General features: G+C 40.7%; 1 protein-coding gene across 1 annotated transcript in view; it reads right to left on the reverse strand.

Moving 5' to 3' along the window:
- Positions 1 to 8,596: 8,596 nt before the first annotated feature.
- The window catches only part of NRIP3 (nuclear receptor interacting protein 3), a 37,204-nt gene continuing 20,484 nt past the window's right edge, over positions 8,597 to 25,316 (reverse strand). Inside the window, exons 4-7 of the mRNA XM_060767172.2 lie at positions 15,907 to 16,046; positions 13,067 to 13,119; positions 12,859 to 12,953; positions 8,597 to 12,172 (exon numbers count right to left, since the gene is read on the reverse strand). Of these exons, the coding sequence (XP_060623155.1) occupies positions 12,157 to 12,172; positions 12,859 to 12,953; positions 13,067 to 13,119; positions 15,907 to 16,046 (304 nt within the window). The 3' untranslated portion in view covers positions 8,597 to 12,156. The remainder of the gene's footprint in view (positions 12,173 to 12,858; positions 12,954 to 13,066; positions 13,120 to 15,906; positions 16,047 to 25,316) is intronic.

The following is a 25,316-nucleotide window of genomic DNA, read 5'->3' on the forward strand; positions in this document are numbered from 1 at the left end:
TATAACTCTTCAGATATTTGATGCTCTTCATTAACTTTTCAGATATAGATATAATTTCCATTAAAAGTAGGGCACGTTGTTATTGTAGTGTTCCACTTGTGGGTTTCATAGGCATCTGGTTGTCTGCTGTAGGGATATAATGCAGAGGTCAATGGACCGTAAGTCTGATCCTGCATGGTTATTTCTATATTCTTATGTTCTTGAGTTAATTAGATAGGAATATGTCTACGGAAAGGAAATAATCACTTCCCAAGTACAGTTGTTTTAAATGCCTGTTTGATTTGAAATAAGTATTGAGAAGCTAAGGCCTGTGTGTAATGTTCTAGTTAGTACTGAAATGTACAGTTTCAATTATCTCATTGTCGCTGTCATCTTGTGCATTTGATTTATGAACATGGCATGCCTTCAGCAAACAAAATATACTTAAATTCAGAGTGGAACTGAAGGGATGTCTTCAGCAGACAGCAGAACACTAATTTCACTCTTGACTGCTCAAAGTACTGTTTTTGTCTTCTGCAACTTGCTTCCTCATCATGTGTTATTTCAAATTTTCCCTAAGGGCTACTGGCTGAAGCCTTTCTTTTTAATGTTCTTGTATCCATCTCAAAAGAGCATTCTTAAGTAATCCAAGTGCTGACAATACATGGTGTGATTTGGCTCAGAGCCCTCCATAAAAAGGCCTGTTCTATGATGTACCGAATGTTCTTTCTTAGCCTTGTTTTGATATCTATAGAATGCAATTGTAGTGGCCTGACTATATTGTAGAGCTGTTGTTAAAATATAGTTGTAATTCTAAAAGAAAGAGAATGAATCCAACTGACATTACTGAAACTTCCTTTTGAAGAAGCATGCCTATGTTTGGAAAATGGATAAAATCGGAAAACAGATTGTAAATTTATAATGCCAAGTTGATTCTGTTTACTACTCTTTGACCAGCTTTTTCCTCCCAGAGGAGAAAAGTCAGCAATGCATGTATCAGGATTTCTAAGTTCTGCTCTTATTAATTTTTGAAGTTAGAAAAGGATGCCTTTCTTGACCTGCTATACGTCTAAGGAATAGGGAAATACTAAACCAGCCCATATTGATAGTTGTATCCAATATTGGACTGCATCTGTATGATGTTTTGAAAGACGTTTACTTTAAATTAAAGCTGTGTTCCAGGAGTGAGGAACTTTTGAGGGCTTTCCATGTTTTAGACTACAGCTCCACCAATCTCTTAACCTTGACCCTGCTGGGAGGGATTGCTGGAAGTTGTCAGTTAAAATATTTACAGGGCCAAGTGCCCCCCCCCCTCCTAAAATCAAGGAGATGCCCTTGAAAGTCCATGAGTAAGTCATGGAGTCCCCAGAATTTTACAAACAGAGGTCTTAACCATCTTTGCCTTTGCACATTGCATTTAACCTTCATGTCTATAGAAAGGGAGCCAAGAATGAACTCTTGTGAATTTTCTTGCATGGTATTGATTTTATGTCATCACCCTCTCACAGTTTTTTACAGCATGATTTCAACACAGCAGTTGCAGTTGCTCTAGATCAAGGGTCCTCAAACTTTTTAAACAGAGGGCCAGGTTACAGTCCCTCAAACTGTTGGAGGGCTGGATTATAATTTGAAAAAAAAATGAATTCCTATGCACACTGCACATATCTTATTTGTAGTGCAAAAAACACTTTAAAACAATATAATACTTAAAATGAAGAACAATTTTAACAAATATAAACTTATTAGTATTTCAACGGGAAGTGTGGGCCTGCTTTTGGCTGGTGAGATAGGATTATTGTTGTTGTTGTTATGTGCTTTCAAGTCGTTTCAGACTTAGGTTGACCCTGAGCGAGGGCCAGGTAAATGACCTTGGAGGGCCGTATCCGTCCCCCGGGTCTTAGTTTGAGGACCCCTGCCCTAGATAGTCTGTGTGCCCAAGGCAACAGTTTAAAAAACATTTCCCCTCTGTATTGCCAGTTTCTTTGTTTCATCTCACAACTGTACATAGTTAGACTTTATTTCCTTAAGATGTCTCTTCTTCCAGTAATCCTCAGTGTTATTGTAAAAAAACAAAAACAAAACCAGAACAATGGCTCAAGAAACACACAATTAAAAAGCAGCAAATGCAAATATACCTCAGACTCCATCTACACTGTCATATAATGCATTATGCATTAGCCTGGTGTAGCCACACAACACAGGCCAATATGATTTAACTCGGGTTAAGCCACGTGGGGTGCTTCCGCACAGACACAAAATGGAACTGCGCTGTCGGATTGGTGCTGCACTATGGAGCCAGCTTAGGGCCACCTTATGTGGACTCAGTGCACCTCAAAACCAGCATTTTTCTGAGACACATTATGTGCCTATGTGGATGGGCCCCCAGTTAAAGGAGTAGATATGTTCCTGAGCATGAGTTTCAAACAAAATTTGTACCCTATATAGAAGAAATCTTGAAAAAAATAGGAATTGTTTCCTACATCATAAAAATCATTGGTTGCTCTCTTACCTCTTTGGAAGAACTTTATAGGTCCTGCAGCCTTAAGAGAGCTCAGAGCATTCTTAGGGATCCATGTCAACCAGCATATTCTTTTTTTTTACATTATTATATTGCAGATGGTACAGAGTGATAAAGACAAAGATAAACAGACTGAGATACAGTTTTCATCCTGGAGCTGTAATTATATTTAACTCCATGGCTTCGCATTGATGTAGCATTGGAGATTGTGTGGTGGATGGGAGTGTGGAAGGATGGGTGTGTTTGTTTGTGATGTGTGCTGGGGAAAACATTAAAAAAAGTTTGTACAACATACAATGACAATAAAGCTATTCTATTCCTTGCATGAGGAAAGCAAAACATCAAGATGCCCAGATATCTCAAATTTATCTTGGCTCTCAGCAAGGTGTGGCCAGCACAGTTTCTGGGGAGAAGTGGCCTCGGCTATTTTGAATGCCTTTGTTAGTAAATGTCAGTAGATCTCCTATTTGTGTCTGGACAATGGATCTGCAATTGGACTCTACCAGTGGATCTCTGGCTATGGGCCAACTCTATACGACACTATTCCTATTCCACAAGCCCATATTTCTTTAATATGAGACCCGTGCAAAATATATTTCTCACCATATTTCCCAGAACTGTCTATCTTCTCAGGAGTAGCTCAATGCCCAGACTTTGGGCTATCTGAAGTAAACACATACTTGTCAGATATCACAATATCATCAAGACCATAACAATAGTGTAAATATGCACAAGGCTGGACTGCAAGAGCTCCATCCCAGTTTGAGCTGTGGGTTGCAGGGTCTTCGTCAGTTTTTCTTTGGAAAGGCCTGTCAGTTGGCAATTCACTCTAATTGGAACACATGGAAAAGGATGCTTGCAAGTGACTCATGACCTTATTTTGCCAAGCAGAGAGCAGCAGGCAGTCAAGCAGACGGGCAGCGGGACAGTTCCCTGGCTCCCTCTGCAACAGTCTTGAGCTCAGTATGTGCAAAATCACTATGAAAAAATAATGAAGCTGCTATTGCAAATGCCAAATTAATTATCTCTTGTAGCAAGAGAGGTCATTTGATGTTGGAAAATGAAATCATCATCTCCACCCCAAAGAGTAAATTGAAACCCCATTTTCTTTTTGTTCATATTAAATCTTCCTTTTTCTTTGGCAATATTCAAGGGTTGGGGTGGAAGGGCGTCCAAGTGAAGAGCATTTTAAAAGGCTTGTCATCCAGCACAGCTGTATTGGTGGGATGGTTCTTCATGTAAAGTTGGGCTTATTCAAAACGATCATCTTGAAGTATTATCTGCAATTGGATCCCTAAATTAAGCCAATGATTTCTTGGTGAGTCAGCCTGAAAGAATGCTTCAGCGTTCATCACTTGCAAGGCTTACTTTTCAGAATAAGGGCTCTCAGAAGAATATATTTGTCATCGAGTAAATAAGACTGCTGTTGAAAAACCTGTGAGTTTCTATACATCAATATCACTTCAACATATACAAAGAATATCATTTTCTTTCTCTTTGTGTGAATACATACACACACCAAAAGGCATACAAGGACTTTGCAGAAGCATTGGTTGCTAAGTGATAAGAGGTGCTCATGAATCACAAACATTTTGAAATATTTCTTAAATCCATTTGATACAGTATGAGTTGGAAGCTGCATTACAAGGGAAAGGAAACTAATGAACAGAGTCTTCTATTTGCCATTCTCTTGTTGATCCCAAGTGAACATCTTCCACTAGTAGCACTCTTATTAACTACAACAGCTAGCAGTCTATTAATGACATATGTAGGCATATGTTCTGTTACTCGTGTAGTGGACATTTGAGGCAGAGATGGAAGGAAATTCCACATAGTAAACATATACCAATGTGTATCCAGTAGGGTATATCAGGGATGGCAAATCACGGTGAGTCCATAGGTGAAATTTCTGCATTGAGATCCTGCAAAGACCACACAGACTTCCAAAAATGCCTCCCCTCCAAAAATAATATGAACCCCAACAATGTGAAACAAGTGGCAAGACATCTGTTTATTTTAAAGAATATTGTTTAACATTTAAGCAGCACCAGAAATCCTGCAACCTATTGGAAAGGGGAATTGCCTCTCCTGAAGACTTCCATTCACCCCGGAGGGCATTGTGCATGTCATTTGCAACAGGGTGTGAGCCATACACTGCCCTTCAATGATATTTCGTATAGGTATTGTGTAATATACGTGGAACATTTAACTCTGGTTGTTACTTATGTAACACTAATGTTTTTATACTATGTTGCAGCAGTGTAGGATTTCAGTCATTGGTTGCTATAGGTTTGCTAACACATTCATCCACTCATACTTTGACATGGGGTAAAAATCAAGACATTAAACCAGCGGGAGGAGAGCAATGACCAATCTCGATAAAATAGTGAAGAGACATCACACTGGCAACCAGGATCCGCATAGTAAAAGCAATGGTATTCCCCATAGTCACCTATGATATGAGAGCTGGACCATAGGGAAGGCTGAGCGAAGGAAGATAGATGCTTTTGAACTGTGGTGCTGGAGGAAAATTCTGAGAGTGCCTTGGACCACAAGAAGATCCAACCAGTCCATGCTTCAGGAAATAGAGCCCGACTGCTCACTTGAGGGAAGGATTTTAGAGGCAAAGATTAAGTACTTTGGCCACATCATGAGAAAACAGGAAAGCTTAGAGAAGACAATGATGCTGGGGAAAATGGAAGGAAAAAGGAATAGGGGCCGACCAAGGGCAAGATGGATGGATGGCACCCTTGAAGTGACTGGCTTGACTTTGAAGGAGCTGGGGGTGGTGACGACCAACAGGGAGCTCTGGCGTGGGCTGGTTCATGACGTCACAAAGAGTCGGAAGCGACTGAATGAATGAACAACAACAACAAGGCTGAGAGAATATGAGTTGCCAATGAGAAAAGCAGTTCAGCAGCTTCTGGAAGGCTGCATCATTATTACCTGTCTGTTCCTCTCTTCTTCCAGACTTCTCATACAGCATTTTATTTTACCATATTTCATTTCATTAATCATGTCTAAAGCACTTTCCTCTTCAAAGTACTTCATGATCCTTATCTCTTTTGCACATTAGCAACAATGCTTGAGATGATCATTAATGCCTCATTTCCAAAGTGGAGGCTGAAGCCGAAGGGCAGAATTTTTCTCAAGGGCACTCAGTAATCCTGTGGCTCTCAAAGGATTTGAACTCAGATTTAATTCTCATTATTTTCTGATTAGATGGCACTCAAACTCATGCCATACGTAATATTTTAAAAGATAAGGTCTAACTTTGAGGCAGACTTAATCTCAGAATGTGTTTTCAATCGCAAAGCTGAATTTTTAAGTACATGAGATAATAAGAAAATGTAAAATGGAGCCTGTTTAGCGCACATTGACGTCTATGTTTCTGCATGCATGGATAAAGGAATCAGTTGTTCACATTATTTATTTTACAGGCAAAGTTTAGAAAGTTATATTGAAGAAAAATGATTACAATGCAATGCAAAAGACATTCATAATTAGGTCTCAAAGCATCATTCTACCATTGCTCAGTTGTGTTAAAGTTAAATTTGAAATGAAACCTGAACTCTATCTGCTTAGGATGTTAGATGTTCAACTCAATAGAAAATGTAGAAAGTTATTGCTATACATGAGAACGGCAGCAAGAATGATCTATGCTCAAAGATGGAAAGACTCAATGATTACGACACAAGATAAGAGATATATGTCAATCAAGGAGAGATCTCTTACTAACCTTAAGAAAGACTGGGTCCCATTTATTGTGCTAATTAACTCAGCAATGGAGAGAGAAGAGGGCAGAATATTTTTATCTAGAAGCTGAGGCAAAAGCAAACTGCTGCAACTTCTCCTAGAATGTGTTATTGATCTCAATAATGTTTGCTATCTTAACCATACAATAATGTTGCTTGGCCAGGTATGTCCCAGATTTCATCTGTGAAATGTTGGAGGGTATAAAACCACATTTAGATTCTCCCCCAGGAATGGCAAATAAAGATTTCAAAATGCCAAGAACAGATAGCCATTTGTTCTGTTGAAAAATCAATACACCCACAAGATCCTCTCATTACAAAGGAGAACAAAAGAGACAAACAAAAAAGGCAACAGAACATATTTGACTTCCACCAAGATACCTTATAAAATAGCAAGGCACCAATTATTTATCCACATGAAACGGGATATTATCCACGGAGACGTAATCCTGAATATTTAACAGACTCTGAAGTCAGGGAAAAGTTGCATTCAAACATATATTAGTGGGGCTAGGAAGCCAAGGAGAGCAATGGTAGAGGAGAATAAAACTAGAGACCTGGGGCTGTTTCACACTATATCATTAGAACACTATGGTTCCACTTCTAGCTGTCATTGCAATATCCTAAGGATTCCAGAGACTTGTGATTTGGGAAGGGGCATTTGGAATTCTCTGCCAGACAACTGTCATGCCCTCCATTTGACTACAAAACATGAAATTATAGTGTTTTCGGCAGGAAAAAAAGTTCAAGGACTTTCATGGACATGTTATACAATTAATGTGTATTGTCTCAGGAAATCCATCTTAGGATAGGAAAGGAGACACATAAAAGAAGTTGATCTAAACTTGGTGAGCAGAGCCCCTAAAAGCTAGCTCTCATGTGTGGGTGTAAGCTAGCATTCATCTTTGGGGTTGGAGCCCATGGACGTTTCCTTCCCAGACAAATGTAATAAAAAATTGACCCCAAAATTATCAATTATGAGGCATGGCTCCATTGGAAAATATAGCTAGCCATATGGTTATTTCTGATAGTCCTATAGTAACCTTTCTATGTGATTCCCTAGAAATTCCCCAGAAAGGTACCTCATCTCACCCAGAGGAAATTATCATAATCCTAACACAATGAACTGGGAAGAATGGGAGAGTGACAGACAATGATTTTGCATCAGAGCCTTTAGGTCCCCTTTGTCTTTTTTACCTGATATGTTCTTGACTAGCTTGGGAACACACCCTTTCCTAGATCCCCTTCAGAGAGACCTTTTGACTTGGCTAACAACTTGAGGCGCCTAACACGAGCTGAAGAAATGAGTTCCAAACCCAGTTCATTATCACCAGCCACACTGCATTTCTTCTCAATTGCGCCCTTCTCCTGGGTGGATCAGTAAATGAACTGTCACTTCAAATACTCCAATGTCAATTTATCAAATTTTCTGCCACTGTGAAGAACCAACCAGTGATGACATCGGATGGAGTCCTGAGCCACTCAGATCATAGTTCTTAGCAGGACAGCTTCTAACCCAATCAGGAGCATGTGAAGGTTTCTTGAATAGCTGTCAGAATGAAATAAATATGCTCTGTTTTTGCAACTGGGGTATGTCAGTTCTTTGGAGGGTTATCTCCACTGGCATCCTCTGTGGTGATCGAGAACAAAGATTCTGATTTTGCCTTCAGTCGGTCTGTGGCCCCTTCGATACTGCCCCTATGTCCCAGGATCTCATCCCAGATTATCTGCTAATCCCAGATTATCTGGCAGTGGAGACTCATATAATCTAGTTTAAATCAGATAATCTGGGACCAGATCTTGGTATATAAGGCAGTATAGAAGGAGCCTGTGTTTCATCTGGTCCTTTGAAAGCTTGGCACTCCAAGCCCAAGCAGAGCTGAAAGCACATAACACAAAGGCAACAAAGAGCTTAACTTCTTGGAAGAACATGGAAATGAATATATCCAGGTAAGAAGAAAGCAAATGGTTTGAGTACACAGAGTAAAGAAAGATATGGAAAGGTGAAACAAAAGACAGGCATACACTTACTTCTCTCCCTGTAAAGTAAAACAGTGAGCAACAGACTCAAGGAACATATACCAGGGTTCAGCTATTACTTTATTTGTAAGTTTCCCAATGGCTACTGACTAACTACATTCACATTCACACAAAATCCCCAGTTGAGCTGGCTCAAGAGAGTTCTCCTTCTTGTGGTGTATCAGCCATGCTTCCAAAAAACAAAAACAAAAAACAAAAACCACTTTGGTTAGGTTTTGGCTAAAGATGAGTGTGTTTTGGATCAAAGGGGACCAAAACATTTATCAATAAAATACCATGAGGCTGAAATCAATAAGCATCAATATATGTTTAGCCAGATATTTTATTTTCATAGTCATCACAGTAATAAACACTCTGATAATAAATTAGCCAAATACCACATTAGTGGCATATTTGCTTAAACAAATATATTCTATTTTCTACAACATGTTGGCAGGTATACACACAGTGCAGTTAATCTTGTAAACACAGAGAAGTTTTGCTTTGCGCTTTTTAAAAAATATATTTACCAGAAATATTAAGGAGGGTGATAATACTCGGGGTAATAACTCCAAACATTAATACAGCAGGTGTGTAAGCAATATAGTAGCCAATGCAAAAAGCCAAACCATCAAGTATGAAAATACAGAGATACTGGTCTGCAAATTCTGTTGTATTCATTGCATGTTTTTATGTTCACTGTATAAAATAACTGGTCAGAACAAATTACACCAACTGGCACTGCTCCAAAGGCTTTGGTTCAGCAGTTTTCTGAAATTGGTTCTAGTACTTCCTTCCTTTGGCTTTAATGACAGTTCTTCCAGCTCTAAGCTAATATTCAGTACAAATTCTACTAGATAAATATATAAGTGATGCATTATATCTAAAATATTGCATCCTGTTAGTATGATATTCAGAGTGCATATGTTCTTCTGCATGCATGCACACAGACTCAGATCGACAAAAGCTCCTTTCCAGAAAAAAACCAGTTCATTTAACATTGTAATTTGAAGCACATCTGTGATGTTTACTGTAAAGCCAGGGAGTGCAAGGCTGTTGGAGGTTGGTGTAAAAGCCTGGGCTGTGCTATAGGCAGAAGCTATTCTGAACTGGGAGTAAATGGGGAGAGGCAAGACTATCTACAAAATAGTTCCTCGTGTTTTCGGGGGGGGGGGGGGATGACTGTATTTGCGTGTCCAAGCTCATTATTCAATATATATTTGCTGCCTCTGTACAGAATTGATGAGTGTGCAAGCAACAGGCAGGTTACCATCTTGCCAAGTTATGAAAATGAGTCAAATAGGAAATATGCATATTTGAGCACAATGAATTATCAATTTCACCTGTATTTCAGCTCATTTCAGACTGCATTTGTAGCAAAACTACCTACCTGAATAGGTTGCTGAAGCAATCTGACAATGACTTGTGACACACTTGGCGAAAAACTCACAAAAAGCTTATACTTTTGATACTTCAAAAAGTACCATGCAGATAAATACTTTCCAGAAGATGGACTATGTCTGGCAAGGAAAAGCTCAAGAAAATGATATAAAACACTGCTCAGAGTTACAGGGCAGGGAATTGACCCCAAGGTTATCAGCCCTAGCAAATAACGCCAGAGCATCCAGTCAGAGCAGCAGCAACCCATGACTCATAAAACAGTAGCTGGCAAAGACAATCAAATCAGTTATATTGGGGCCCTGGAGCAGAGAGGAAATAGCATCTTTCTTGGCTCAACATCCAGTGTCCTGGAGAGTGGAGAATCTGCCTGGGAAGCTAGAGATATGAAGGCAGTGTGGTGATGAATTTTAATTCCCCAACATGAACAGGAAGGTGATTGGTGGATGCACATTGTGCAATTATTCCTATTTTTCCTGGGAATATACGTCACTAGTGAGGATGGATCTAAAAAGAAATATGACTGGACAAGCAACTGTTTAGAAAAACTGAAGATGAAGTCATGAAGTCACTGTTTCCAACTGTGTATATTATATACCCTTCGTTGCTTTGTTTTTTCATCTCCCTTTTTATGTTCAAACATATTTCGTACTACCAGGAAACCTGGAAATCATATACAAGCTAAAGAACCAGTCCCAGAACGTTCATATTATAATTTATTTTTGTGTGTGAATTTGCTGCTTATAAAATACATAATATACAACTGAAATCCTAGACCTGTGTATTAAATTGTTAAAATGTATATACCATAGATATTTGAGGATAGGTTGTCCTTGTGTACAACTCAAGAGTAGGTTTTGGGGCCAAAATTGTGGATTTTTATATGACCCACAGATAAAGTGAGTGCCCTGGAACAGGAAGACTCTAATATTATTTTACATCCTGTATTTTGTTTTCAGAGAATGAATACATTTGTTAAAAATCTAATTAACTCTGATTATTTGGGTAAGCTGTATATTTGACAGTTCCAAACTGAATTTAATGATGGCAAAGAAAGATCCAGGCACATTTGAAAAATACGATGGGTTGGATTCAGAGCTATCCTTCTGTGAACAGAAGATCTCCATTTCGTATAAGGGACTAAGGCCTCATCTACACTGCTTTGAATCTAAAATCCATATTATCTGATTTGAATTGGATTACCATTGCCATATGATCTGGTTCAAAGCAAATAATCTGGATTTTTAAGGCAGTGTAGAATGTGCCTAAGATTCAAGAGAAATTCCTGTTAGACCAGTGTTTCTCAACCTGTTAGCCATGGAAGTTCTGTGTGCCAAGTTTGGTTCAAATCCATCATTGGTTGGGTTCAGAATGCTCTTTGATGGTAGGTGAACTATAAATCCCAGCAACTACAACTCCCAAATGATGAAATCAACAATCCTCCCCCCACCCCAACCCCACCAGTATTCAAATTTGGGGGTATTGGGTATTTGTGCCAAACTTGGTCCAGTGAATGAAATTACATCCTGCATATCAGATATTTGCATTATGATTCATAACAGTAGCAAAATTACAGTTATAAAGCAGCAACAAAAATAATTTTATGGTTGGAGGTCACCACAACATGAGGAACTGTATTAAGGGGTCATGGTATTAGGAAGGTTGAGAACCACTGTGTTAGACAGAAAAATGAGAAAGTGGTCTTTGCTGATTTTCCTTTCTCCCTGCACCTCTCAACAGCTCCGTCTCTCGACATCTTCATGGAGGAGCTTTTCAGAGAGCAGCAGGACAAATCAGTGAAAACTGACCATTCATCTTCCTCCTATAGTAGAACATTCCTGTGAATGGAAATCCACTCAAGGGAAACTTTTGGATCAAACCTATATTATTATGAGCAATAAATAAATACTCAATTATGCCACCTGCAAACCTTATGTGGGCATGTGGGGGGGGGGTCCTATCCTTTCCCCTCCCACAGTGTATTTGTTAAATGAATGTCATTTCATCACACATTGGTCAGTGTATGCTGCCTGACATGTCGAGTTTTTCCTTACTTCCCAGTGAAAAAATACATTCTAAAAATCTGATTCCCAAAGTCTCTCTTGTGTCTAAATACAATTGGCCCAAAGAGGAAGTTACAAAATTGTCCTTTCATCTCAGTTTCACAATTTCAATACCCCATTCATAATCAAAGAGATGATCTGTAGATTCTGGAAAATATGCATTATCATACAGGTACTTAAATGGCCATAGAAACCACACCATTTTGAAGAGGGGATTGGACATGTACATACAAGTCCATTGTCCAGATCCCTGGCATGGCAACAGAAGATTTGAAGCTCTCCTAAGCTCCTTAAGAACGCCTGTGCTTTCATTTTTGCTACAATCCAGCCAGAGTCTAGCAGGGGAGGATAATCAGTACAGCCAATTCCAGTTTCAACCACATCATTTTTTTTCTCTCCCTCCAAAGCCAGCGATGTCACCTCTTCAAGCTTCAGAAGTGCTGCAATAAGAGGAATAAACAGTCTCTCAAAAGGGAATAAGATCTGGGATTTTATGCATGTCCTAGGCTAGCCCTGATCTTTTGATGTTAGAACAAAGACATGCCCATATGACTGACTACACACACATGCGCACAATATATCCAACCCACATACACTCTTGAATGCACCAGTGACAACAACCCATATCCTTTCCCAGTCTGTCTGACTGATTTGCTGTTGACAGAGATGACTGTACTAGACTAATCTGGATGATACAGCTCAGAATCTGAAGCAATTGAGTTTGCACATAAACTATTCAACAACTGATTGAATGGATGGCTTTAATTGGAGCTAACCAACATAATGCCAGCCACTATCTCTTTTTTTCTTAGAAAAGAATGCCAAGCAATTACAGAACACAGGTAAGTGTAAACTCACCAAGAGATTCAGAAACAGTCAGTCCACTGAGAAATATACCCATTGACTATGTGATGGGCTTTGGCTTAGGTCAAATGGGAAATGGATCCAATGGGTTGAACTCCTCCTGGTAACTTGTTGATGGTGTAAATTAAACATACCGCACAAAACACACCATGCAGTCCCGCCATTATGTGTCAACCCCAGCTAGGACTAACGTGTCTTCCATCCTGATCATGCCAATTCATTGACTGCATGACTCAATCCTAAATATCAATGCAAAACTCACTTCTCTTCTTGTGCAGAGGTGTTAAAGGCAAAAGGGATTTCTTCCCTAGTTGTCTTCCCCAGGACCAAATGATGCTTTTCCATGTTTATCACACACTAAAAGAGGAATCAGTGGACATATAAGAAAAGTAATCAGAGAGAGATTAAAATCATTTTGAGAAAATGGGAAAAGATACTAAAGATGAAGTGAAAGGTAGAGAAAAGGTTACCTTCAAAGACTTCAGGGTCTGTAGCCCCAGGGAAAAGTTTTTCTCATGATCCTCTGTGACAACAATGAAAAATTATTCAGAAAGCCCAACATTGCCTGTAAACATGAATTTAAGACTCTAATTCCCAGAATGCCCCAGTCAGCATTTACATCCTTATTACATCTGGTTGGGAAGCAAGTCCTCCAAGACATTACACTTGGAAAGCCATCACCCTCAGACTACGAGGGATCTCCTGAGCAAGAAAGATGCCCTCTTAACCCCGAGCAGCTGGAATCGACGTTTTTATCTTTAGCCTTGATCCCAAATCCATTTATTAGTTCCAAGTGGCAGCTGTCACAGTGGTTTTGTTCATGGCACAGCTGGACTAAGTGTGGCCACATGTAGTCCATGGGGAGCCCAAGTGTGGTTCCTGAAGCCCTGCAAAGACCCAAACTTCTTAAAACATTATGTGTAGTTTTTCAGGTCCCATGTTCAAAACCATTGCAAACTACAATATCTTCCCTTCTTCTGTGCCTAAATTTCTTAGAAAATTGTCCAGGGATTGGACTACATGGCCCTTGGGGTCTCTTCCAACTGTGAATCTGTGATTCTAAGAACTCCCCTCTCATCAGCTGATAATAAAAAAACAGAAATGATGTTGCTCACTTCCTGGTCCAAATTTAATCATTTTCCTTCCAATTCAACTTGAGGGGTTGGTCCCGTAATGGTGTCCATATAGTCTGGCCATGATAGTGCAAACATTGCATCTGCAAAGAATCGTCCAGCTGAGCTTTTCCGAGTTGTCAGGGGTCTATTAAATCCGCCGAAAAGCGAGGCCCCTGATAACACGGTAGCTCACTGTGAAGCATTTGCTCGATTCTTCGCGGATAAAATTGCGCGGATTCGGTCGGGTTTTGATGCCATATTAACGGCGGTCTCTGGGGATGTAACGAGAGCATCTGCTTGTCCGGTTTTGTTGGATTCATTTCAATTGGTTCAGCTTGAGGATGTGGACAGGATCCTTGGAGAGGTGCGACCCACCACATGCATCCTAGACCCCTGCCCATCCTGGCTGATAAAAGAAGCCAGAGGGGGTTTGGCAGAGTGGGTGAAGGTGGTGGTTAATGCCTCCTTACGGGAGGGAAAGTTTCCAGCAAACTTAAAACAAGCTATCATAAAACCGCTGTTGAAGAAACCATCACTGGATCCCACTCAATTAGACAACTATCGGCCAGTTTCCAATCTCCCCTATTTGGGCAAAGTCATGGAACGTGTGGTGGCAACACAACTCCAGGGATTTCTGGTAGACACTGATTATCTAGATCCGGCACAGTCTGGCTTTAGGCTGGGACATGGAACTGAGACAGCCTTGGTCGCCTTAGTAGATGATCTTCGCCAGGAGCTGGACAGGGGGAGTGTGTCCCTGTTAGTTCTGCTGGACCTCTCAGTGGCCTTCGATACCGTTGATCACAGTATCCTTCTGGGGCGCCTCATGGACATGGGGCTCGGGGGCACGGCTCTGCAGTGGCTCCGGTCCTTTCTTGAGGGACGGTCCCAAAAGGTGTTATTGGGTGACACCTGTTTGGCCCCACAACCGTTGCAGTGTGGAGTCCCACAGGGTTCAATCTTGTTCCTGATGTTATTTAACATCTACATGAAGCCGCTGGGGGGAGATCATTCGGAGTTTTGGAATGAGATGTTATCTCTATGCAGATGATGTCCAAATCTGTCACTCCTTCTCACCTGTCACCAAGGAGACCATCCAGACCTTGAACCGGTGCTTGGCTGCTGTGTCGGACTGGATGAGAGCTAACAAATTGAAACTGAATCCAGACAAGACAGAGGTCCTATTGGTCAGTCGTAAGGCCAAACAGGGTATAGGGTTACAGCCTGTGTTAGACGGGGTTACACTCCCCCTAAAGACGCAGGTTCACAGCTTGGGAGTAATCCCGGACTCATTGCTGAGCCTGGAACCCCAGGTCTCAGCGGTGGCCGGGAGAGCTTTTGCACAATTAAAACTTGTGCACCAGCTGCGCCCGTACCTTGGGAAGTCTGATCTGGCCACGGTGGTCCACACTCTTGTTACATCCCGGATAGATTACTGCAATGCACTCTACGTGGGGTTGCCTTTGAAGACTTTTCGGAAACTTCAATTAGTCCAGTGGGAGGCAGCCAGATTGCTCACCGGAGCATCATACAGGGAGCATACCACCCCCCTGTTGTGTCAGCTCCACTGGCTGCCAATCCAGTTCCAAGCACAATTCAAAGTGCTGGTTTTGACCTACAAAACCCTATACGGTTCCGGCCCAGAGTATCTGTCTGAATGGATCTCCCTTTACGTCCCACCTCGGAGTCTGAGATCCTCTGGGGAGGCCCTGCTCTCGGCCCCACCTCTGTCACAAGTGAGATTGGTGGGGACGAGGAGCAGGGCCTTCTCAGTGGTGGCTCCTCACCTATGGAATTCACTCCCCGGAGAAATTAGATCAGCAACATCCCTCCTTTCCTTCAGAAAGAAATTAAAAACATGGATGTGGGACCAGGCATTTGGGCAATGTGGCAGATGAATAAAGGACGGTGCCGACGGATAGGAATAGACAATGTGGAACGAAGTATGGACTCTGAGTTGGTGAACACTGTGCTTGAGATTGGCTATCGACTGTGAGATATATTGTTGTTTTAATTGTTTTAATTGTTAACCATTAATTGCTGTTTTTATATGTTATTGTATTTGTGTAGGCACCAAATTGTGCCACTTTGTAAGCCGCCCTGAGTCCCCCCTCGGGGGTTGGTAAGGGCGGGGTAGAAGTATACGAAATAAATAAATAAATAAATAATAGTATGTGGCTTGCATAAGCACTTACCAGCCACAATCGCAGAACAATCCACAAGGAGAGTGCCCAGGGTAAGAGAGAGATGCTCTATGTAGCCAATCACTTTCATATTAAGTGGTGATGACATCTTCTCACACTCAGGCTTGTAGGATTTCATATGCTCCTTTAGCCTGCACACGAGGGAAAACCAGTCACTGTGTTTACATCAGGCATTTTCTTATTTTATTATGGTAACAACATTGGAGCGGTGATTTCATTAGCATCTGATATGATGAAGATAGTCATTGGTAAATGCAAAATATTTTCCATCTATAAATACCCAAACATTCTATTGTTTTCTTCTCTTTAGTTTCGTCAGAGGTGGAGAACCTCAAGGCACTGCTGCATTGCATTTCCCATCATTCCTCACACACTGAGTAGATGGACTTCAACAAATGGGAAGTAGAGTCCAAAAACCACTAGGTGAGTACATGTTCCTCAGCCCTGGCCCAAGTGCTATGAATGCACAACAAAACAGAAATATTCCTGCCTGCAGCCATTGCTAGACAATGTAAAATAAAAGTGGACACCTGAAGGTAAGAAACTTTACTTAAGGTTGCCAGGAGAGGACTATCCCAGGCATCGGGATTTCAGGACAGAAATCTAAAACTCAGGGATTATCATCCTCCTGAGATGTCACAAGGCGTCCTTGGTGATGTTACAAGGTTAATTATCACAAGCAGGAACCCCTAATGATGTCATTAAATATCAACTAACTAGTATTTATTTATTGAGACCAATGGAGACCTTAAGGTAACCCTATCAATGAATATTCAGAAGGGGTTACCCATTACTTTACTTACCAAAAGAAAGAAAGAAAGAAAGAAAGAAAGAAAGAAAGAAAGAAAGAAAGAAAGATGAAAGGAGGGAGGGAGGAGAGAAAGAAAGAAAGCGGGGGGGGGGGGGGGAGAGAGAGAGAGAGAGAGAGAGAGAAAGAAAGAAAGAAAGAAAGAAAGAAAGAAAGAAAGGGCAAACATGTAGGAATGTGGGGGGGGGGTTGTTCTGTGACAGATTGTACCAGTCACATGGGAAACAAGAACAAATTAGTGAGATATTAAAAACTGGCATGATTTGTATCATTTGTTAATACACAGTGTTCTATTAGTCTGTCAAGTTACAGTTATAAATCTTGTTAGTTGCTGACCTCTTCTTCTACATGCTTCATACCAGCCTTTCTCAAACTACTGCATTCCAGATGTATTGCACATTAAAACTCTAATTACTATTTTGGCTGGAAGCAATGGGATCTGTAGTCCAAAACATCTGGAAAGCACCAGTTTAAAGAAGGCTGACATATTGAATAACAAATCTGGGATGCTGTTAAGGAGAGCTCATGGTTTTCTTTCAACAGATACTATTGTTACCTGAATACCCTCTGCAAGTGAGATTTCTCGTTCATTCTCTTAAATTTACTTTTTCTTAGGATGCAGCTATACTGAAGAAATTATGCAGTTGGACACCACTTTAACCGCTATGGCTAAATGCTATGGAATCATGGGAGCTGTAATTTAGAACGCCTCTAGTACTAATTGCCGAAGAAGGCTAAAGTCCTTGTAAAACTACAATTCCCATGATTCCTTAGTGTTGAGGGACTTCAGCTACTGCAAGAACCACAATGTCTAGCTCCAAAGATCAAATGTGACAAAGAGGAGTTGAAGGCAAAGGATCAGAGGCTTTATTCACTTCAGCCAAAATGGATGCCAAGCAGAGTCTGAGTTCTCAAGAACTGACATGAGACAATGAAAACATACAGAAGCATTTATGGGAGTCTGGTAGCAGTTCAAAACAAAAGACCGCTTAGAGCACAGATTTGTCCCACCCTGAACCAGCAATAATCCACATGCTGCTTGCATGAGACACGCCATCTGTCGCTGCTGCTGATTGGCTCTCAGGTCTGGTAGGAACTTTAATAAATTGTCCTTGCTCAGTTGCTCAGTTTTAAGTTTTGTGGATGTTTTTTTGGCCCGTCTCTCATGGTTGCATGAAAGGTTTTGAGTTAATGGGTGCTAATAGATTTGTTCCTGTCTGCCCGGAGTAGGACTATGGGCCTTGGCTGGTTAAATAATGAGTGGCAAGGATGTTGGCATGATTTGAATGGGTTCCCAGGAAGAGGGTGTGGCCAGGCAACTTCCATGACCTTTAGCACTAGATCCATTGTTAAATACACAGAGCTAATGTGGCATGATTATGTCTCTTACCTGAAGGAGATTATCAGATTTGCCCTGTACATGCATGTGCTTTATGCAACTTGGTAGTCTCATGTTGAAGGTCATCTGGAACTGGGTTTATAGGGGAAAGGTCACTCATGTGCTCCATGCCTTGGCATTCTTCAGGTGTGGGTCCTTTTTGGGGTCCAGTGCTTCAATAACAGTAGCATTGAATCAAATAAAGTGATGTCGAACTGCATAGTGTAGAAACACCCCTAGAGTACACCCATAGTGTCTTTTAAGAGAGATCAGACAGCTCTCTTAGAGGATCCAATCTCTACAGGTAGTAAGTATGATAACTCTGGACCCACTTTTGGGATTCTAGAAACTGTAGTCCAAACAAGTAAAATTTCTAGGTTCTGGGATTCCTTGCTTTCCTTACATAACTCAAAGATGGGTTTTCCATTTTGGATATCTGGGTTTCTGCTAATTTTGAGAAATAGGCAAATTCTAGGGGCACTTCCTATACTTTGGGTATTGCCCTAGCAGCACTGAGAGTTGAGCTCTTATAGCTTTTAATAGTTATGCAGAACAGGAAATCTCAGCAAGTATAGATTAGCACATAAGGATGGAAAAAGGTGTACCGGCTAGAATTAGCTTAGTATATCTCATAACAGAGATTGGGAACATATACACCACAAGCTGTTATTGAAGAGCACCTCACAACCTCTGAGGATGCCTGCCATAGATGCAGGTGAAATATCAGGAGAGAATGCTTCCGGAACATGGCCATACATCCAGAAAAACTTACAACAACCTAGTGATTCTGGCAATGAAAGCCTTCGACAATACAGCAGCTCTATCCCCCCTCACCTGGGTAGGACTGAGGGGAAACATGTAGTCCAACATCTGGAAGACCAGACATACTCAACCCGTCTTTAAAACAGAGAAGCACATTCTGTTGTGTTTGTGGTCTTGTAGATGGCATGGCCTAGCTACACCTTTAAGAACTAAACATGGTGTAATGGGTTGGATATGGGGCTATAACAATAGCAAAGACAAACATTTAAACACCAGAAAGGCAAAAATATATCTATCCAATTATCTTAATTGGTGCATTGGTAGCATAAATGTTGTCTTTCCCCATTTAATTAGATTAGTTTTTTAATGGTTTTGATGTCACAGTACTAAGCTGTTATATAACTTCTTTTATTTTCATTTTGTTCCCACCATGCTTAGCCATTTGCCATGTATTTCTTACAGTCCACTGGTTTTTTCAAAAATACAGTATTTCTGAAAGCAGTCACAATTCCCTGAAGCTTTTTTTTTATTCTCTGCTCATTACCTTCAGCGCTGTCCTCATTGTGTTCTGGCACAGAAATTATATCCTTAAAAAAAAAAACAATTTGTCTGAAAGTAATAGTTCCTTTCCCGCTCCATGAGAACTCTTGTTCTTTTGTGTCTCCTTCCCACGGCTCTCCTTTGCAGGCTGAGTCATCCATGACTGAATCATGGTCGGCATAAGGATGAACCAATGCTAAAGGCAATATGATGCTTTTCTCTGAAGGGTCTCTTCTCCTAAATTTTAGCGATGTTATGCAGTCAAGCAAAAGACAAGAAAAAAAGGCCGCAATCCTGCAGCATGGCCAGCAGGGCAGAAATCTATGGCAGGATGCCACCATTGGGCTTGCACTGCTGTTGGCCATGTAATCCCAGCTGGAAGGCACTCAGTGCCTTCTTCTATCTGGCGGCAGGGCAGAGAGCTCCCAGGTGGTTGCAGTCAAGCAGCCTAGAAAAAGAAACAGATGTCACCCTTCCAGCTGTTCGCTTTTCTAAGATGCGTGACTACAGCCAGATGGTTCCACTTCCAATTGGTATTGGGAGTGTGCCAAGAGACTTCAAAGTGGGGCCAGGGAGTTGTATAAAGAGATACTGTATCCCTCCTGCTGCAATATCCAGCAAGAAGACACACTAGCATAATGAGAGCTTGTACCAGTTTTTGTCAGCTACAGGATTTGGGGCAAAAGCCTTTTGTCTCAATGAACTCATCTTCTCTTGCTTTTATCTTCTGGCTTTTTTCAAGTGGTTCATTTAAATGCAGTACACTGTATATTCCTAGTTCAAAGGAGGAGATCAAAATTAAGTAAATACCCCCTAAGATATGGGGACAAGAAATGGCTGGAGCAAATGCCTGAGACCGATTTTCCTGAGAAAAAGACAAAATGCCCATAACCTACAGCACCTGTCAATGTTTGCTTTGGTGGTGGCTGAAAGCAATATTGAGCTGAATGTAGTCATTTAAATGATGTCTACAGAGTTTCAGTTTTGAGGTACATGGGTTTAGATTTTTGGTAGTAAGGACTTTGTGTGTACAAGACCCTCATATATAGAGAAAATGAAAGTGACAAGCTTTGACTTCCACCTATGTAGCCCTTCATTATTACAAAGTAAACCTGATAAAGGAAAACTTAGAGAAGACAATTATGCTGGGGAAAATGGAAGGAGAATGCAGAATGTCCCACAGAAACAAAGTTTTTGCAATTTCATAAACTTTTCCCATGTTTTTATGATAGAACCAATTAGGAAATAATATTTATGATCCAAGAACAAAACTTGTGTTACATAGTGTAAATAACTATGGAGGGAGAGACATGCAATCAAACCTGAATGAATTTATCAGGACTAAATACAAAGCAGCTGAGACAACAGCACTATCCTGTGTTCAGTACAACAGCACAGAAACAAAAATGTTTTCGCATTAGCAAGGTCAGCCATGGTTAGGCCTTGGATGAGAGATTGCCAATGAAGACCAGATGCCACAGGCTATATGTCAGAGGAAGGGATGGGCAAAACCACCTGAGTATTCCTTGCATCAGAAAATCCTATGGCATTCAAAGGTCACCATAAAAGGTAAAGGTTTTCCCCTGACATTAAGTCCAGTCGTGTCCGACTCTGGGGTGTGGTGCTCATCTCCATTTCCAAGCCAAAGAGCTGGTGTTATCCGTAGACACCACCAAGGTCATGTAGCCGATATGACTGCATGGAGCGCCATTACCTTCCCGCCAGAGTGGTACCTATTGATCTACTCACATTTGCATGTTTTCGAATTGCTAGATTGACAGAAGCTGGGGCTGAAAGTGGAAGCTCACGCTGCTCCCCAGATTTGAACCTGAGACCTTTCGGTTAACAAGCTTAGTAGCTCAGTGGTTTAACCCATTGCACCACCGGGGGCTCCCAAAAGTTACCATATTTTATCACTAGTAGCAAAAAAGTCATGTATGGAAGCACCCCTGGTCAAAGCAAGTGGAAAAACTAAGGTATCAATTCTTAGTTTTGAAATTTTACCAGTAATTGTAGATTTTTAATCTTTAACTTTCTATGAACTTCTTTTAAGAGACCGAGAGATCAAATGCTTATTCTCTATGGAAACAATCACAACACAAAGACTGAAATATCTACCTTTTAAATTGAAAGGGCAAACACAGATGTGGGTTTCAATTATCACACTGTCAAGGAAGAGCTAGTTGAGCAAGCTTATGTATTCCTCCCTGCATTGGCACAGAAGGTTGGTCTGTGTTTTTGTGGTGGATAGGAAAACACTTCCAGCTGAAATACATGAGCAAAGGCTTGGCCACCATATGGTAAGTCCCAGACTCAATGTTCCTTCTCTTTCCCCTCTCTCTGAGAAACATTCATCTTCCATCCTAACACAAATTAGATTTCAGAATCAGATGTTCTGGAGCTCAAGACCTCCCATCTGTACTGTAAGAGTAAAAACTACTCCAAGAGGAGTAAAAGGTTTAGAACCCGAGTCCTATAAGGAATGAATCAGGGATATGCTTAGTATGCTGGGTATGCTTAGCTTGGAGAAGAGAAGATGGAGAGGGGATGTGGTAGCCATCTTTAAATACCTCTCAGTAGAAGACAAAGCAAACCTGTGATCTGCAGATACAAATGGGCTGGTAGAATATCACCAAGCAGCTGCTTTAGATATATACCAGAAAATGTTGAACCGGGAGTGGTGGATATATGAATGCAGGACAAGCCACAGAAAGACACACGCAGACAGAGTAGATCAATCTACACTGGAGCCTTCTTTGGATTAGTTTTGAAACTGTTTTTTCTCCTCTTCAGGCATACAGGCTTGCTTACTCCATATCAGTACTATGACTGCTGCTTCTCATTTCCCGATCTAATTCAATCTCTTCTAAGGAAGGAAGCTGCATGTGGCCATGTGCAGCGTCAGTTTTAGTGGGACGGTACTAGCCTGTCCCTTGCTCGGTTGTCACCTGATGATATCTGGGTTCTTGCCATCCACCCTTTGTTGTTTTCTTCTTGCTGCTACTACAATTGTCTACCTTATTTAAGCCATACGCGGCCCCCCATATGTCCAAACATTCAGAGATCACAACTTGTCCCATGGTCCTACATTAAGCAAATCTGCAGAGTTGTACAAGAACTGTCAACAGTTGAAACAGTGCTGCAAAAATATATATATATCCAAAATTGCACCATATCTACAAAGCCATAGGTTTCACAGCTTGCTTGTGTCCGTTCATATGTTTTCCTAAGCAATCTTCTTTATCTAATGCTGGTGGTTCTACTACAGCTGCTGTTAGGCTGTCTGCTCACCAACAAATAGGCAGGACGTTCTCTATTTTCCAAGATACCTGCCCAAAGCAGCAATATGCACTTTTCCCATTTTTCTAAAGTAAGTAAAGCAGTTTATTGATACAGCCTCTTAAATCTTAAAATAGGCAGGGAGATTTGTAATTTCACAACCACCTGCATTCAGATGGAAGGGAAAGAAAAAAGGTATTGATTTTGGTGCCCTGAAATCTAGGAGCTCTACTGGTCACTCTGTGTATTGATTTATTATTGTCCTGCCTTTCTTCCAGATAGTACCATGTAACAAATTAAAACCTCAGAAAAAAAGTTCTCAAACAATATAAATTTATAAAAACATGCCCAGAACAATAAATATGCAGCAGTTACACCTCATTAAAGACTTTTATACAGAGGCATGTACTCACCAAATGCATTGGTTAAATAAAAAGCTCTTTACCTGCTAGGAAAAAGGGAAACAGCTGGGGAGGGGGCAGCAGCACACTCCCAAGTGGTAGAGAGTTTCACAGGCAGGGAGCAATTACTGTCCTGCCTCCTCCAATGTATTGGAGCTGAGAAAACACCCTTCCCTGAGGCTCTTGCAACTCAGGCAGTTCAGAGAAATGGAATAGAGCTGTCTATAGAGCAGGGCTTTTTAAAAAATTTCTATTCCAGAAAGATTTACATGATTCTGAGTAGATAGTATATAAAATAAGTATAAATAACAAACATTTGCTGATAACAAATCAGCATTTGCAAAACTTGCTTAAACATTCTGATTTTCCTTTTTATGAAGTACAGCTGAAGCATCTTCTGCAGAGTCCACTCTAAACATTGTAGAAATGATGAACCAGGAAACTAAGGGAGGGGGGGGGGAGCAAAATCATACCCCAAACCCACCCCTGTTTTCCTGTCTCATGGTGCATCTTTTCTATGTACCAGCAAAACAGAAGGACCGCCGTAATGGCAGCCCAGTAAGTTTTGGGGGGGTTTAAGGGTCGTTGGATGCCATCCTGATAATGGCATCTAGAGACCCCACCCAGGAAAGCCCAGAGTTTTTTGGGGGGTAGGGTGGATTTTTTTTTAAACCCACTTCGGCACAGGTTTAACCCCTGTCTGGAAACATTCTTTGTTGTTAGTCTTTTCGAACCGTTAAACAGAGGCTGGATTGCCATCTGTCAGGGGTGCTTTGATGGTGCTTTTTCTGCATGGCAGGGGATTGGACTAGATGACACATATGGTTTGTTCCAACTCTGTGATTCTACAGTTCTATAATTCTATAATAAGGTTTAATAGCATTGGCTTCCAAACAGAGATGCATTAATATGGGTACGTTGCTAGTTGTTCATCATCTGCCTTTTTCTCAAATATTTGTTGACACTGACACTGGAACTGATGTCAATGAGCCTAGCAAATTAATTATTGCCTGGAGAAAATATCTGGTGGAACTACAGCTCCTATTTATTAAAACCAGTGCTTGGGAAATAATTTAGAACAAACTAAGGAAATGTGGGGAAAGGGTTTCAAAGTAGAGCTTTGTGCTCTGTTAATTCTTCAGGGGGAGAGGAGGGGAATCTTGCCCTTCAGGCAAAAGCAAGCTGCTGCAGTCTCTCCTAACTTGTGTGTTCTTCTTCATTAATAATATTTGACATCTTGACTGTACTCTGATGTTGCCTTCATCTGTGAAATTTTGGAGGCCATGCATCTTTAGCTCTCAGGTTTGGCCTTGAAATTTCAAGGCCAGAGATGCTCCTGTACCGAGAGAGTACTTTGAGTCTATTGATGAAACATAAAATGAAATATTTCATCAAATTGATCACGCCAACAGCCACAACAATGGGAAAAATTAGACAAGACTGCAAAGGGAAAGAAAGGTGAAATACAATCTAGCAGGTATAAATAATTCGTGAAGACATCTATCATCACTTTTGCAATCTTCGACCAAACTGGCATCTAATTTTAGCAGCTAACACATTGAACATTTAATCTGAGCAACTTTCCAGTTGGACAGCAGAGCCAGCATTAGCTGGGGCTTATCAAATAAAATGAAATAAATATACATCTCTCTAAATTCCCCTGCACTGAGTTTGATAGGTTGTTTGGGAACCACCTATGTCCCTGAAGTTCTATCAAGCAGCTAAAAACACAAGTTAATATTATGTTTTATATTCCACCCATCTGCTTTGGTACACAGAAGGAAGGATTTATTTGATAATTTTGAAAAACTCAGGAAAATTAAATGTACTCCATGGATATCAAAGTCAGACCGCATGCACAGTAATCTAGTCCAAAAGCCACAGAATTTTGTGGTAGGAACAGAAGCTGTCATGGGTTACTAATGTTATACCACAAGCATTAAGCAGAGGTTACTCATCTGCTAGATCTAGAACACTTCAAAACTGCAAATATAGTAGTAGTCTTTACATCTGAGATGGAATAGTTAACTGATAACAGCAAAAGTGGTTTGGCCTGCTTTTATGCCATTTATAGTAGCCAGTGAGCAAATATCAGTAGGTAAATATGTTCAAAGCAGAGAAATCATCTTTTATACCTGTTGATATTTCCCCATCGTAAAAGGCATAACAAGAATGGCCAATGAGAAGGAGGTAAACCTAGGAAGCTGTATTATTATTTCCATTCACATAGTAG

This window comes from Anolis sagrei, chromosome 1, assembly GCF_037176765.1.
Source record: "Anolis sagrei isolate rAnoSag1 chromosome 1, rAnoSag1.mat, whole genome shotgun sequence".
NCBI classification, from domain to species: domain Eukaryota; kingdom Metazoa; phylum Chordata; class Lepidosauria; order Squamata; family Dactyloidae; genus Anolis; species Anolis sagrei.